The sequence below is a fragment of the Dipodomys merriami genome, unplaced genomic scaffold (genome assembly GCF_024711535.1).
Source record: "Dipodomys merriami isolate MVZ:Mamm:240054 unplaced genomic scaffold, mDipMer1.0.p SCAF_48, whole genome shotgun sequence".
In the NCBI taxonomy this organism is placed as follows: domain Eukaryota; kingdom Metazoa; phylum Chordata; class Mammalia; order Rodentia; family Heteromyidae; genus Dipodomys; species Dipodomys merriami.
Window position 1 is genome coordinate 11393339 of NW_027206046.1, and position 17088 is coordinate 11410426.

At 46.0% G+C, this 17088-nt stretch overlaps 1 protein-coding gene across 2 annotated transcripts in view; it reads right to left on the reverse strand.

Moving 5' to 3' along the window:
* Window positions 1–17088, reverse strand: part of Tmod2 (tropomodulin 2) — a 30521-nt gene that overhangs the window by 5671 nt on the left and 7762 nt on the right. For both annotated transcript variants that reach the window (XM_069995406.1, XM_069995405.1), the window contains exons 3-9: window positions 15004–15160; window positions 13770–13892; window positions 10037–10123; window positions 9539–9669; window positions 8071–8178; window positions 4554–4697; window positions 286–430 (exon numbers count right to left, since the gene is read on the reverse strand). In XM_069995406.1, coding sequence (XP_069851507.1) covers window positions 286–430; window positions 4554–4697; window positions 8071–8178; window positions 9539–9669; window positions 10037–10123; window positions 13770–13892; window positions 15004–15160 — 895 coding nt within the window. The remainder of the gene's footprint in view (window positions 1–285; window positions 431–4553; window positions 4698–8070; window positions 8179–9538; window positions 9670–10036; window positions 10124–13769; window positions 13893–15003; window positions 15161–17088) is intronic.

Below are 17088 nucleotides of genomic sequence, written 5' to 3' on the forward strand. Positions count from 1 at the left end.
AGCTAGGATTACAGGCGTGAGCCACCAGGGCTGGTTTTGAAGGATGATCCTCAGATCTCAGCCTCCCAAGTAGCTAGGATTACAAGCATGAACCACTTGGTGCCAGGCTGCTAAGTGGAACTCTTAATGACTATTTGGAACACAAAAACTCCCATGAGTGAAAGATAAGGTGTCTTTGATGAAGGGCTTGGAGACAGCATGCTATCTGCGATGTATCTGAAGGAGAAAAGTGAATAGGCCACATGCTCTCCCCATTGCCACCGGCGCCTGTCAGGGTTCCATTACCCAAGTCGTTATTCTTGGTGATGGCAGCTGCCACCCTTGTCCGGGGCCCCTGCTTGGTGAACTGGTATCCGAACTTAAGGATCCGGGAATTCTCCTCCAGCATCTGAGCCATCTCCATCTCCACAGCGGTCCCCAGCTGCTGTCTCTGGTGGCAGGTGGAAGGACCACCCGGAAGAAAGAGGAAAAGCGTTACATGTGTAGCAGAGAGCCTATCTATTGTGACTAACATGCCAAGAGGCAATAAAATAAGATAAATAAAAATCTCAAACTAAAAGAGACAAAGCCACGGGAGCTATGGTCTCCTAGATAGTCATTTATGTCCTGCTCCTTAACTAGAGGCAAAATCCAAACAGAGAGCTGAATCTGCTGGTCCTACGCTAAGCAGATCATTTGTGAAGAAAAAACTGATTCCAGAAGTGGCGTTAAGGTATCGTTAATATGTGGTGTTTCTAAGTCATCCCAGTATCAAAAAAGAGTTTAAACACAGGGTCTTTTTTTTTTTCCTCTTTCTCTGATCAAAACTGAGGTTTGAACACAGGGCCTTGCATTTTCTTTTTTTTTTTTATTTTTTGGGTCCGGTCATGGGGCCTGAACTCTGGGCCTGGGCGCTGTCCCTCAGCTCTTCAGCTCAAGGCTAGTACTCTACCACTTGAGCCATAGTGTCACTTCTGGCTTTTTTCTTTTTGCTTATGTGGTGCTGGGGAATCGAACCCAGGGCCTCAGGCATGCAAGGCAAGCACTCTACCACTGAGCCACCTTCCCAGCCCCCGGCCTTGCATTTTCTAGGCAGACACTTTACTATTTGAGCTATGCCCCCTGACCTTTTTCAGGTAGGGTCTCAAGATTTTGCCCAAGCTGTCCTGAGACCTTGATCTTCTTACTTAACACTTTCCCAAGTAGTTGAGATTACACACCTGAACCACTATGGAGGCCTGTCTTGTTTGTGGAGATGGAGTCTTGCTAACTTTTTGCCCAGGCTGGACTTGAAGTGATCTTTCTAATCTCTGCTTTCTGAAGAGCTGGGATTAGAGGCCCATCATGTCCAGATATAGGATGCTTTTAAATGATGAAACTGTCTTATAGTAATCAATTCAACTGGCAAATTTCCTATTTTGGAAATTATATGCAAAGTAATTAAAGATCATCAACCAATGGGTCCTTTTCTTTTGACAGAGTCTAAGGAAGTACCAACCTTGAGAGGAAAATCCTAAGGGAGAATGCCCAGGCCTACAGTTCAAGTCCTAGTATCAACATAAAGACAAAAACAAAAACCTAGTACTGGGCTGGGAAGGTGGCTCAGTGGTAGAGTGCTTGCCTGGCATGCATGAGGCCCTGGGTTCCATTCCTCCACACCACATAAGCAGAAAAAAATGGAAGTGGCACTCAAGTGGTAGAGTGGTTGCCTTGAGCTGAAGAGCTGAGGGACAGCGCCCAGGCTCAGAGTTCAGGCCCCAGGACCCACAAAAAACCAAACAACGAAACAAAAAAACCTAGAACCACGCCCCAAAAAAGAGAGTGTGGGAAGAGGAAGTCATGTGACACAAGACATATATCTTTCTCAGTCTGGGTCTTTTGTGTGTGTGTGTCTGTGCTGGTCCCCGGGCTTGAACTCAGGGGGTGGGTGCTGTCCCTGAGCTAGGCTAGCGCTCTACCACTTGAGCCACAGCACCACATCCAGATTCTTCATAGTTAATTGGAAATAAGAGTTTCAAAGACTTCCCTGACAAGGCTGGCTTTGAACTGTAACCCTCAGATCTCAGCCTCCTGAGAAGCTAGAATTACAGGAGTGTGTTACCAGCACCTGATTTAGATAGGTAGACAGACAGACAGATTTGGGGGCATCCAAAAATTTCTTAAAAATTGGATTAAAAAAAAATTTTTTTTTGCTGTGCTTGGGGCTTGAACTCCGGGCTTTAGTGCTATCCCTGAGCTCCTTTTTGCTCAAGGCTAGTGCTCTACCAGTTGAGCCATAGTGTCACTTCTGGCTTTTTCTGTGATTAGCTGGAAATAAGAATCTCATGGTTGCCAGGCGCTGGTGGCTCACGCCTGTAATCCTAGCTACTCAGGAGGCTGAGATCTGAGGATCGCGGTTCAAAGCCAGCCTGGGCAGGAGAGACCGTGAGACTCCTATCTCCAATAAACCACCAGAAAACCGGAAGTGGCGCTGTAGCTCAAGTGGTAGAGCGCTCGCCTTGAGCTGAAGAGCTGAGGGACAGTGCCCAGGCCCAGAATTCAAGCCCCACGGCCGACCAAAAAAAAAAAAAAAAAAAAAGAATCTCATGGTCTTTCCTGCCTGGGCTGGCTTCAAACCATGATCCTCAGATCTCAGCCTCCTGAGTAGCTAAGATTACAGGTGTAAGCTTCTGGCATCTGGCAAAATGTTGGGTTTTTAAAAGAATGAATGAATCAGTAAACTTAAAAAAAAAAAAAAAAGGAAAAATCAGATTTCTTTAGCAGCCCCCTGGGGTTTCCTCAGTCTACATCACAGAGTTCACGCTCAGTGGGACTGGGGCTGACTCAGTGGCCTGTGGTTACTGGGGCCTGCTGGGGTGGTGCAGGCCTTGGGGGGAAGGAATACACATTAGGCCTCTTTAGTTTACATAGCGGCCTCAGGGTTTCATCCAACCTGAGACAGTTTAGAGATTATTTTCTTTCAAATTCACACACCAGGAAGGAAACTCACTTTCCTTTTGTTGTTAGTCCGGGTGCTTGAACTCAGGGACAAGATGTTGTTCCTGAGGTCTTTTTGCTCAAGGCGAGCATTCTACCACTTTGAGCCACAGCACCAATTCTGGTTTTCTGGTGGTTAATTGGAGGTAAGAGTCTCCCAGGGACTTTTCTGCTCAGGCTGGCTCTTAACAAGATCCTTGTAAGGTCTGCACCTGGATGGCGAGCAGACTCCACCCTCCTCGCAGCAAAGTCTCCACCCAATACCTGCGTTACCTAGGCAACTGGGACACCTGGAAGAGGTCACATCTGAATTTGATGTGGCCACACCTTTCCCCACCCATACCCTACATAAGGGCTAGCCCAGGCCCAGACTCTCCCCTTTTTTCTCTCTCTGTTCGTTTCTAGCTCTTGCTGCTCTTTTCTTGCTCTCTTGCTCTCTCTCTTTCCCAGCCACGTGGAATGCCAACCTTGCCTGGTCCCAGCAGGTCTACCCCTTACCTGAATACCACGTGAGTGCTACTGTTCTTACCCCTCTCTCTGCTCTTTTCTCTCTCTCCTCTCTTCCCAGCTCTCTCTCATTCCCAGGCCTTTCCCAGCCACGTGGAGTGCCACCCTTGCCTGGTCCAAGCAGGTCTACTGAATAAACCTACCCCTTACCTGAATACCACGTGCGTGCTGGTGCTGTTCTTACTCACCAACCTCTTTTTAAAAACCTAACAATCCTCAGATCTCATCCTCCTGAATAGCTAGAATTACAGGCACGAGCCACCAGAGCTTGGCTTTGTGTGTGCGTGCATGTGTGTGCGTGTGCATGTGTGTGTATGTGTGTGTGTGTGTGTGTGTGTGCTGGTCCTGGGGCCTGAATAATATCCCTTAGCTTTTTCACTCTACCACTTAAGTTACAACTCTACTTCTGGCTTGTTGGTGGCTAATTGGAGGTAAAAGTCTCACAGATTCTTCCTGCCCAGCTTGAGGTCTGGGTGCCACAGAAAGTTGTGGCCCTGCTTTGGCTGGGTGTGGGAGACCCAAGGAATGAGGTGGCAGGGGAGATTTTGATCCCACTTGGATTGTGACCTGCTACTTTAAACCAGATCATCATTTAGAACCCTGGCTCTTTGCAACAGGCTCTCAGCAACCAGCACCAGAATATACAAGCTTGGGTCTGCCCTTTCTATTCTTTCTATTCTAGCAGTTTCCAACCACAGACAAGAAGTATCCCCCTGCTTTCTCCTTCTGGCCAGAGTCCCAGAGAAAGGCAAAAGCAAGACTGAGAGAGCACTGGATTGAGAAGCACACTAAAAGGAAAAGATGATGGTGGTTGAACCATCTTTGCCTGTCACCATAGCGTGTGTGTTGTGTGTCATTAGGTCTCAGACTGACCTACTGTGCACTGTTTAACTGATAATATGCCTTGTTGTCATGAAGGAAGTTGTGAGAAATTTCAGGAAAAGCCAGAGCAGCATAAGGAATCACAGTACAACTTGGTGTTTCAGCCTGCTCTGAATATGAATATCCCTGCTCTCCCCCCTTGCCCAGCAACCCAGCTGCACATATGCGTTCCCTACTTCCTGTGTACCCTCGCGCTTACTCATCCTTACCTGGTTGTCAATCTTGATCTCTGTCAATGTGTCATTTTCCCTCAATGCATCCACCAGGGCCAGGATCCCAGTTCCCGTGATAAAATTGGACTCTACGTTTAGACTTTTCAAGGTCTTGTTTACTTTCAGCATATCTGCAAAAGCCTTAGCATGCAAAAATAAAAAAACATAATCATGAATTAGGGTATCTAAAGGTTGATTCAGTGAACCCCTCACACCTCCAAATAAATAGATTTTTAAAAATTATATATAAAGAAAATCATCCTAGCTAGGCACTGGTGGCTCATACCTATAATCCTAGCTTCTCAAGAGACTGAGATCTGAGGATCATGGTTCAAAGCTAGCCTGGGTAGGAAAGTCCCTGAAACTCTTATCTCCAATTAACCACCAGGAAACCAGAAGTAGCACTATGGCTTAAAGAGCTAGAATGCTAGCCTTGAGCAAAAGAGCTCAGGGGACAGCACCCAGACCCTGAATTCAAGCCCCAGGACCAACAACAAAAAGAAAGAAAGAAAGAAAGAAAGAAAAGCAAAGTAAATAAAAACCACAAAACCTTCCTTAGGTTACTCTCCTCTCCAAGGAAAAAAAGGTAACTTAAAAGTACAATGAAGCCAGGCACCTGTGGCTCACGCCTGTAATCCTAGCTAATCAGACTCTTATCTCCAATAAACCACTAGAAAACCGGAAGTGGCCCTGTGGCTTAAGCGGTAGGGCACTTGCCTTGAGCTGAAGAACTGAGGGATAGGGCCCAAGCCCAGAGTCCAAGCCCCACGATCAACAAAAAGAAAAAAAAAGTACAATGATTGCTGCAGGTACTGGTGGCTCATGCCTATAACCATAGCTACTCAACAGGCTGAGATCCGAAGATCATAGTTCAAAGTTAGCCTAGGCAGAAAAGTCCCTGGGAGATCCTTATCTCCAATTAAGCACCAGAAAACTGGAAGTGACTGCTGTGGCTCAAGTGGTAGAGCTCTTGTCTTGAGCTGAAGAGCTCAGGGACAGCACCTAAGCCCAGAGTTCAAATCCCACAACCAACCAACCATATAAGTAAATAAATAAATGCATTGTTATTATGGTTTGACAGTCATAGGGCTTGAACTCAGGGCCTAGGTGCTGTCGCTGAGCCTCTTTGTCCTCAAGGCTAGTGCTCTACCACTTGAGCCACAGCAATACATCTGATTTTCTGGTGCTAAAAGTCTCACAGACTTTCCTACCCAGGCTGGCTTTGAATCATGATCTTTAGATCTGAGCCTCCTGAGTAACTAAGATTATAGGCGTGAGCCACCAGCACCCATCTAAATGCATTATTATTCTTATTGTTGTTGGTGGTGTTATTCTTATTATTCTAGGGATCAATACCAGGGCCTTATATCGGCCATACAAGCACTCTATCACTAAACTGCATCCCAGCCCCAGAAAGGAATGTATCAAACTTTGGGATTTTCTTTGGGTTTTAGAACAACAAAATGTAATAGCAACAAGTTTTGTACAAAAAATAAAAATTGGCAGGCAGCGAAGATCTTGCTCATTTCTTTTTTTTTTTTTTTTTGGGGGGGGGTCCGGTCGTGGGGCCTGAACTCTGGGCCTGGGCTCTGTCCCTCAGCTCTTCAGCTCAAGGCTAGCGCTCTACCACTTGAGCCACAGCACCACTTCCGGCTTTTTTCTTTTTGCTTATGTGGTGCTGAGGAATCGAACCCAGGGCCTCATGCATACAAGGCAAGTGCTCTACCACTGAGCCATCTTCCCAGCCCCTTGCTCATTTCTTTTAAACTTGAGAAAATACTTTTCTCATCCAGAACAAAACCCTGGGCTCTAGGCCCCAAGTTCACTTCTGCTCAGCCAATATTTGAACATTTATTCTGTGTGCCAGGGATAAGAATGTTAGTAAAACAGAGATAAGATTTCCTAAGTGTTTCGCAAATAATTAAGAGTAGAAATACATTTTTAAAGAGAAAAGTTTTTGTTTTCTGTACTCTACAGAAAGTACAATTTTCTGGGCTATTCAGATGGTAGCTACCTGAAATTTGAAGCTACTGAGACTTTGAAAAATGGTTAGTCTGAGCTGGGTGCTGGTGGCTCACGCCTGTAATCCTAGCTACTTGGGAGGCAGAGATCTGAGGATCGAGGTTCAAAATTGACTTGGGTAGAAAAGTCTGTGAGACTCTTGTCTGCAATTAACCACAGAAAAAACCAGAAGTTGCACTGTGGTATGTGGTAGTATGGTTCTTTTTTTTTTTTTTTTTTTTCCACTTTGGGGTTTTCTTCTGTCTCTTGGCACTCAACGGGAACAAGTGTCACGCATATTCTTCAACTACTATGCATCTGGTGGCCTATGGGGTATGGTGGCTCAGCCATTACAGCTGGCTTACATTTGCCATCCCGGCTTGGCCTCCTACGCTGTGCATTCTTAGTTAAGTTACTCAACTTCCCTAAGCCTTAGTCATCTCCTGAGGAAGATGTGATATCATCCACACCCCTTTGCCTCTGCTCAATAGAATTCTAGAAGCATCTTGTTGCCTCTGGGTTTGAACTTTAGAGAGAAAAAGTCTTCTGAAGCTTGGACTTTAGGGCTATTTTTAAATTCCCATGCACATATCTCTAATGCCTGTAATGAACCAATTTTTCAATCTATAGGAACATTCTTTCCTGACAAGGACACAGGAACCGTCTGGGCTCAGCTTAGCCAGATATGGGCTGGACCTTCACAATCTGTCCAGCCATGTGGCCAGAGGCTTTCTTTTCAAACCCTGAAGGAGAGCAATTACGGTAAGATGTGTTAACTGGTTCTGGGTCAATAAGCATTCCTTTGATTCTATCAGCAAACCACAATTCTCTGAAAAAAAAAAAAAATTGAAGTGCAGAGGAGTTACTGTAGATGTTTCCAAACAGTCAAAGTAACCTGAAAAGTGTTACAAACAAAAAAATTCTAGTTCCTAGCACAGGAACTGGTATCAAGGCAGGGAGTTAGTAGCCCACACCTGTAATCCTAGCTACTCAGGAGGCTGAAACCTAAGGATTGTAGTTACGAGCCTGAGAGACTCTTATCTCCAATTCAGCACCAGAAAGCTGGACGTAGAACTATGGTTCAAGTGATAAGAGTACCAGCTTTGAGCAAAAACAACACACAAAAAGCTCCAGGAGGCTGGGAAGGTGGCTTAGTGGTAGAGTGCTTGCCTTGCATGCCTGAGGGCCTGGGTTTGATTCCTCAGCACCACATAAGCAAAAAGAAAAAAGCCACAAGTGGTGCTGTGGCTCAAGTGTAGAGCGCTAGCCTTGAGCTGAAGAGCTGAGGGACAGCGCCCAGGCCCAGAGTTCAGACCCCATGACCGGACCCCCCCCCTCAACAAAAAAGAAAAGCTCCAGGACAATGCTTTAGGCCCTGAGTTTAAGCCCCAATATGAACACCATCAAATAGAATAAGTTGAACAGATCTAGATTGTCAATGGAGAAAATAACATATAAAGAGTCTCCGATGAATTCCGACACTTCATGTTGCGTTTCTAAATGTTTGACTCACCATGGCCACGGGGTCGTTGCTGCGAGTGGCAGCCAGGCTAAACTTTTTCACGTGACTGTTGGTCTCCAGGGCCTTCGCGAATTCCTTCAGGGTTGGAATCGGAATGTTCTAACATACAGAAGACAGGGATAGTGGATTACCACTGGATAGCATACCCATCCCAACATTACATACATACAACTTTTGCCAGCTGCCTGAGGCTCATGCTTGTTATCCTAGGTACGTAAGAGGCTGAGAACAGAGATTGGAGTTCAAAGCCTGGGTGGGCAGGAAAATCAGTGAGACTCTTATCTCTAATGAACCACTAAAAAGCCGGAAGTGGTGCTCTGGCTTGAACAAGGCGCTAGCCTTGAACACTCAGGGACACACCCAGGCCCTGAGTTTAAGCCCCAGGATTGCTACCCAGAAAAGAAAAAAAGAGAACAACTTATTATTGTTTTGGTTTTCTGATCAAATCCAAGATATTATATATACTACATAATGAAATATTATATAATAAATATATATACTAAGCAAGTGCCCTTCCATGAGTTACACTGGAAGTTCCTTCACAACTTTTAAATACCATATAGAGCCAGGCGCCAATGGCTCACAGCTGTAATCCTAGCCACTCAGGAGGCTGAGATCTGAAGATCACAGTTCAAAGCCAGCCCGGGCAGGAATGTCCATGAGACTCTTATCGCCAATAAACCATCAGAAGTGGTGTTGTGGATCAAGTGGTAGAGCACTAGCCTTAAGCTGAAGAGCTCAGGGACAGCACCCAGGCTCAGAGTTCAAGCCCCATGACTGGGAAAAAAAAAATTACAGTATATGTTTAGGTGGCTGAAGTCATGTTCCTCTGTGCGAATAGCACCACCTAGTGTCCAAGAAGGGCACTGGACACAATCTCTAAGAATTATATGCAGGGGGCTGGGAAGGTAGCTCAGTGGTAGAATGCTTGCCTGGCATGCATGAGGCCCTGGGTTCGATTCCTCAGCACCACATAAACAGAAAAAGCTGGAAGTGGCACTGTGGCTCAAATGGTAAAGTATTCGCCTTGAGCTGAAGAGCTGAGGGACAGCGCCCAGGCCTAGAGTTAAAGCCCCATGAACGAAAAAAAAAAAAAAAAAAGAATTATATGCAGGGGCTGGGAATGCAGCTTAGTGGTAGAGTGCTTGCCTAGCTTGCACAAAGCCTTGGGTTCGATTCCTCAGCACCACATACACAGAAAAAGCCAGAAGTAGTGCTGTAGCTTAAGTGGTAGAGTGCTAGCCTTGAGCAAAAGAAGCTCAGGGATGGTACCCAGGCCCTAAGTTCAAGCCCCAAGATCGACAAAAAAGTAAAATCAAATATTTTCTTTGAGACCCACTTCTTTATAGAAGGATATCATGTCTCCAAATCAGTGACTACAACAGACTGCCATTTCCTGGGAAAGCAGACACCAGTCAGCTGACCTCACGCTCGGCTGAGCCAGACACCAGTAACATACCTTGATGTTGTTGAGGTTGACTTCTTGAAGGCTGGGGTCATTGGCCTTGATCTGCTGCAGACTGGCATCCACATTCGTGGGGTTGGGTGGTTCTTCAAATATTGGCTTCACTTTTTCACCTTTGACCACATCTAGAACACAAGTCTTCTTTATTTCTTTCTTTATTTTGTACTGGGGCTTGAACTCAGGGCCCTGTGCTCTCACTGGTTTTTCTTTTGAACTGGGATCCTCAGATCTCAGCCTCCTGAGTAGCTAGGATTACAGGCGAGAGCCACTGACATTCCACTCCTATGCAGCAGTTTTTATTGAATTTTTCCCCCACTTTTCACAGAACAATTCTACTAAGAAAGTGTGTTCTGGGAAAACTATGGGCTGGCACTAGCTGCCCTGAGACTGAGCCCCCCATTTTCTGCTTCTCTACTTTGGCTTCATTGTTCTGAACCCCAACAGTCACCAGGCCCCTCTCCTCCTGGAGGTCCTGCATCCCACGGGACTTACTTCTCACAGGCCCCTTGCCGCCTTTGCTGTTGGTTGTTTCTTCATCAAACTTTGGATTGTTGAGCAAATTGTGGACTCCAAGGACAGCTAAAAACCAAACCAACAATGTGGAAGGAAGCATTACATTCAGAGAAACTCATTAGCATATTTACAATCTTAATTTACACTTGAATTATTCTCCCTCTTTTTTTCTTTTGTTTTGTTTTGTTTTTTGGTCAGTCATGGGGCTTGAATTCTGGGCCTGGGCGCTGTCCCTCAGCTTCTCAATTCAAGGCTAGCGCTCTACCACTTTCAGCCACAGCACCACTTCTGGTTTTCTGGCGGTTTATTGGAGATAAGAGTCTCATAGACTTTTCTGCCTGGGCTGGCTTTGAACCTCAATCCTCAGATCTCAGCCTCCTGAGTAGCTAGGATTACAGGCATAGGCCACCAGCTCTCAGCTCTAGAATTATTTTAAGTTATTATTATTAGTCATCTAAGTTTGAACTCAGCGCTGAGCTTGTTAGACTGATGCTCTACCACTTAAGCCAGACCCCAGTCCTGATTTTTGATGGTTCATCGGAGATGGAGTCTTACAACTTGTCTGCCTGGACTGGCTTCAACTGTGATCCTCTGGATGTTTATTCAGTCACCTGAGTAGGGAGGATTATACATGTGAGCCACCAGCTCTTGGCCTTATAATTCTTTTTTTATTTCTAGGATTAGGGCTTGAATCAGGGCCTGAGTGCTGTCCCTTAGCTTCTTCCCTCAAGGCTAGTTCTCTGCTAGTTGAACCACACCTCCACTTCCAGTTTTTTGGTGATTGATTGCAGGTAAGAGCTTCACAGACTTTCCTTCCCTAGCTGGCTTGAAACTGTGATCTTCAGACCTCAGTTTCCTGAGTGGCTGGAATTACAAAGCATGAGCCACTGGGGCCCAGCTAATCATTCCACATCTTTTAAGAGGAGATGGAGTCTCAGGATTTTAACTTGATAGAGATTACTATATAATAATTTGTGCACCATTTATATTAGCAGCACAAACAGATAGATTGTGGTCCTCTTCATCTCTCAATGTAACAAGGAGTTTCCCTTCTGGTGTTCAGAATCCCAGGGTGGGGCAGAAAAAGTGACCTTAGCAGCACAAGGTTAATTAACCTTGTTTCTCTCCTGTACTATATTGAACTTGCACTAGAGGGCAGTATAGCACACAGAAAAATCACACTGGGGCAGGCTAAAACCAATTTGCTAGGCAAATCCCAGGTGAGAGGCAGTAAACTCTGAGTCCCCATCAGTTTTACTGTAAGCTACATATTAAAAAGGAAGGAGGCAGCACAGAAATAAAGGGCAAATGGCTGAGAGCTAGCAGGAACAGGAGTTAAAACCAGATGGGTATGGTGGTTTATGCCTGTAATCCCAGCACTCAAGAGGTAGAGGTAGGAGGAGGAGAATTTGAAGTCAGCTTGGGTTATATGGCAAGTCTCTGTCTCAAAAAAGCTAAGGGCTGTGAATATAACAGTGGTAGAGTGCTTGCCTAGCATATATAAGACCTCAGGTACAACTGGAATAATTAATAGAATTGTTGGATGCTAATGAATCATGCCTATAATCCTAACTACTCAGGAGGCTGAGATCTGAGGATCACAGTTCAAAGCCAGCCTGGAAGGAAAGTCTGTGAGACTCCTATCTCCAATTAACGACTAGAAAACCAGATGTGACGCTGTGGCTCAGGTGGTAGAGCATTCGCCTTGAGCTGAAGTGCTGAGAGACAGCGCCCAGGTCCCGAGTTCAAGCCCCATGACCAACAAAAATAAAATAAAAAAAGAAATAGAGCAGTCAGCTAGAATTTGAATCCTGATTGTCACACACTAACTTGGTACAGCTTGGGAAACTTACTAAATAAATGCCTGAGTCTGTTCATGTACCAACTAAACTAATGTTCATAATGCTAGCTCAACTGTTTGAGACAGGGTTTCATTCAGTAGTCCAGGCTGGCTTCAAATTCACAATCCTATTGCCTCAGTTTCCTGAGTTACTGGGACTGGTTTTTGTCGGTGGTTGTGGTGGTGTGTTTTTTGGTTTTTGTTTTAGATAGAATCTCACTAATTGTTTTCCCTGGCTGATGTCAAATCAAGATCTTCCTCTACCTCTTGAGTGGCTGGGAATAGAGGCATAAGCCACCTAATTTGACCCTAAATTGTAACTTTTGTTTTATATGTTTCCTGTGAATTTAGCCTCCATTACCCGGCTCCAATCTGGATGCTTGAATTAATCTCTACACAACTGTGGCTAAGAGCTAGCCTTGGATGGAAACCACATTTAGAGAAGCTAGCCTGGGATTCTCTGTCTTAAGAGAATAATTACCATTCCCCCTGAGATGAACAGGCCTGCCTCTGGCACTTCCTGTCTAATCCTCAGTGGCTGTTGGCCAACTACTTCCAGAGATTCTTCCAATTTTCTAGGAGGATTGACTCTGGAGCAGGTCACTCCATCCGCAGCCAGGTTCCCCTCTGGAACTTTTGGGGAACTCCAGACATGGGAGAGAGGCTGAGTACCCACAGATCAGAAGTCCAGTTGGATCATCTCTCTGTTTGATTACATGGATTTGAGGATCTAGCCTGTTTGGAATGATGGGTGTTTCTTTTTTTCTCTCCTCAGGCATTTTCCTGGGAATTTAAGTCCCGCCCTGCATTCTCCCTTCAGCCAACCACAATAGAAATCTCGGACCACCCTTGGGAGTAGCAGTAACCAAGGATCTATCTCTCCACAGAAACAACAGGGCTAAGCTACTCTGTATCTGCCAGGTGTCTCTTCCCGGGGTACCTCAGTGCGGCCAATTCTCCAGGGATGTTCAAACATGTGGAATTAACCACTGACATCATCCCAGAAGGAATGAAAATGTGCCTAGACCCTGAGTTCAAGCCCCATATTGGCATGTGCATGCGTGTGTGCACACGCACACGCGCGCACACGCACACGCGCGCACACGCACACACGCACACACACACACACACACACAAAGCTGATGCCAGTGGCTCACACCTGTAATCCTAGCTACTCAGGAGGCTGAGATCTGAGGATCGAGGTTCAAAGCCAGCCCTGGCAGGAAAGTCTGTGAGACTCTTATCTCTAATAAGCCACCAGAAAACTGGAAGTGGCATTGTGGCTCAAGTGGTAGAGTGCTGGCCTTGAGCTAAAGAGCTGAGGGACAGCACCCAGGCCCAGAGTTCGGGCCCCACGACCAACAACAACAACAAAAAAAAACCAAAAACAAGGATAAAAACCAATCTAAGGGCTGGGAAGGTAGCTCAGTGGTAAAGTGCTTGCCTTGCATGCATGAGGCCCTGGGTTCAATTCCTTAGCACCACATAAGCAGAAAAAGCCAGAAGTGGCGCTGTAGCTCAAGTGGTAGAGTGCTAGCCTTGAGCTGAAGAGCTGAGGGACAGTGCCCAGGCCCAGAGTTCAGCCCCATGACCAACCAAAAAAAAAAAAAAAAAAAAAAACAATTTAATCTGAAAGTTCTTGGGGAACAAAAGGGCTGTCTTTTTATCCTCCAGGTTCCCATAATTTTTTCTTGATTTTCTCTCGGTAGCCATTTTGGAGAATGGGCACTAAGTGAGCATTTTACAGCGAAGTGTTTCAGAGTGGTTCAGTCACCAAGTCAAGACTCACAGCTACACAGCAGCTGAGTCTGTACCAGACAAAGCTAGAAGCCGGAGCTGCATGGAGGTCCCAGAGCCGGCGGGAAGACTAACCTGCCAGGTCGTAGAGTTCAGTGTCAGAGGCGCTGGCCAGAGCTTCTTCTAGTTCTGGGTCCAAGGTCACTTTTTCTTCTTTATGAGTTTCTACAGGCTTTTCTTTGGGGATAAAGACTCTCCCTTTGAATCAGAAGAAAAACAAAATATTATGTACTCCTACAGGAAGTACACAGTACAGCAGGCTCTAGCTTGTAATCCTAGCAACTCAAGAGCCTGAGATCTGATGATCGAGGTTCAAAGCCAGCCTGGGCAGACAAACCAAAGAGACTCTTTTCTTTTTTTTTTTTTTTTTAACTGGTGCTGGGGCTTGAACTCTGGGCCTGAGCACTGGATTATTTGGAGATAACAGTCTCAGACTTTCCTGCCCAGGCTGGCTTTGAGCCAAGATCCTGAGACCTCAATCTTCTGAGTAGCTAGGATTACAGGGTGAGCCACTGGTGCCCGGCTAATAATTATATTTTAATCCTATCTTTTTTTTTTTCTTGTGGGACTTGAACTCAGGGCTTGGGTGCTGTACCTGATCTTCTTTGTGCTCAAGGCTAGCGCTCTACCACTTGATCCACAGAACCACTTCTAGTTTTTGAGTGATTAACTGGAGATAAGGGTCTCATGGGGACTTTTCTGCCTGGACTAGCTTCCAACTGCCATCCTCAGATCTCAGCCTCCTGAGTAGCTAGGATTACAGATGTGAGCTACCAGTGCCCGGCTCCCAAAGACATTCTTTTTGTTTTGGGTCGGTTGTGGAGCTTGAACTCTGGGCTTAGGCGCCAAAGACATTCTCTCTCTCTCTCTTTCTTCCTTCCTTCCTTCCTTTCTTTCTTTCTTTCTTAAAATACCATATAGAGGGGTTACAATTACATGGGCAAGATAATGAGTATATTTCTTATCAAGCATTGTTGCCTCCTCCTTTGTTTCCCCTTCCCATCTCCCACCCCTCATCCCCTCCCCAAAGACATTCTTATGGTCAATTAACTCCCCAAAATCTGAAAGTGGAGCTGTGGATTTTTGCTGATTTACTGGAAATAAGATACTCCTGGACTTTGCTGCCTGGGATGGCTTTGAACCATGATCCTCAGATCTCAGCCTCCTAAGTAGCCAGGATTACAGGTGGGAACTAACACCTAACTCAGCCATAATGTGTTAAGATACGGTAACCAGTTCATCAGCTCAGTTCCAACTTCCAGATCAGGACCCCTCTCCAACACAACATGGTAAGACTAGCTTTCCTGACCTTTCTTTTCTCCAGTGAAGGGCACAACGTCTTCCCGGTCTTTCTGTTCCAAAGCCTCCTTCTCCAGGTACATGAGGAGGTGTTCCCGGTCAAATGGACCAGTGGCTGCTTTCTGTGTCTGGTCCTTCTGTCGGAATCCAGCCGGAAGTGTTGCACTCTGACAAGACAGAGGTTGAGCAGAAAGGATGGATGTCTGTTGAATTGACCCTCTGTTACTTCCATGTGTGTGTGTGTGTGTGTGTGTGTGTGTCTGTGCACATGCACACTAGTACCAGAGCTTGCACTCAGGGCCTTGCAATCTAGCTTTCTTAACTCATGGCTAGTGTTCTACCACTTGAACCATGCCTCTAGAATTTTTTTGCTGGTTAATTGAAGATGGAGTCTCAAAAAAATTTTTTTTTTTTTTGCCAGACTAGCATGGTAATTCTAGTTACTCAGGAGGAGATCTAAGGAAGCCAGCCTAGGCAGAAAAGTCCATGAGACTCCTATCTCTAATTAATCACCATAAAACCAGAAGTGGAGGTGTGGCTCAAGTGGTAGAGCACTAACCTTGAGTAAAACACTAAGGAACAGCACGTAGACCCTGAGTTCAAGCCCCAGCACAAAAAACAAAAACAAAGGGCTGGGAAGGTAGCTCTGCGGTAGAGTGCATGCCTTGCAAACATGAGGCCCTGGGTTCGATTCCTCAGCACCACATAAACAGAAAAAGCCGGAAGTGGTGCTGTGGCTCCAGTGGTAGAGCACTAGCCTTGAGCCGAAGAGCTGAGGGACAGCGCCCAGGCCCAGAGTTCAGGCCCCATGACTGGCAAAAACAAAAACAAAAACAAAAAAAAACACAACTCAGCAAGACGCCATTTCCAAAAACAAGCTCATTGTGCTGGTTCAAGACCACAGGACCAGCTACTCAAGAGGCTTAGGTAGGAAGATCACAATCCATTGATCACTCAGGGAAGAAAGCCAAACATTATTTGAAAACTAACTAACGCAAAAGGGCTGGGGCTGAGAAGGTAGCTCAGTGGTAGAGTGCTTGCCTTGCATGCATGAGGCCCTGGGTTCGATTCCTCAGCACCACATAAGCAGAGGGAAAAAAAAAGCCGGAAGTGGCACTGTGGCTCAAGTGGTAGAGCGCTAGCCTTGAGCTGAAGAGCTGAGGGACAGCGCCCAGGCCCAGAGTTCAGACCCCACGACTGGACCCAAATAAATAAAAAAAAAAATAAAATAAAATAAAAACCAGAAATGAAGCTATGGTGCAAATGGTAGAACACTAGTATTCAGTGAATAAACCTCAGGACAGAGCCCAGGACCTGAGTTCAAGCCCCAGGAATGGCACATACACACAAAAAGAGTATGCTAGTGTGTGCCTCTCATCCCAGCTACATGAGAATTATAAATAGGAGGACTATGGTTCAGCCTGGCCCTGGTTAAAAAAAGTGAGACTTTATTCAAAAGGTAGCAAACACAGGGCTGGGAAGGTGGCTCAGTGGTAGAGCGCTTGCCTTGCATGCATGAGGCCCTGGGTTTGATTCCTCAGCACCACATAACCAAAAAGAAAAAAAGCTGGAAGTGGCGCTGTGGCTCAAGTGGTAGAGCACTAGCCTTGATCTGAAGAGCTGAGGGACAGCACCCCGGCCCAGAGTTCAGGCCCCACAACCAGACCCAAAAAACAAAAAAAAACAAAAGGTAGCAAACACAAAGGCAGGAGGCATGGCTCAAGTGGTAAAGCACCTGCCTAGCAAGCACAAAACCCTACTACAATCAAAAAAGATTTTTTTTTTTTTTTGTCGGTTGTGGGGCTTGAACTCTGGGCCTGGGCGCTGTCCCTCAGCTCTTCAGCTCAAGGCGAGCGCTCTACCACTTGAGCTACAGCACCACTTCCTCAAAAAAGATTTTTTTTTTTTTTTTTTTTTGGTCGGTCGTGGGGCTTGAACTCTGGGCTTGGGCGCTGTCCCTCCGCTCTTCAGCTCAAGGCGAGCGCTCTACCACTTGAGCTACAGCGCCACTTCCGGTTTTCTGGTGGTTTATTGGAGATAGGAGTCTCACGGTCTCTCCTGCCCGGGCTGGCTTTGAACCGCGATCCTCAGATCT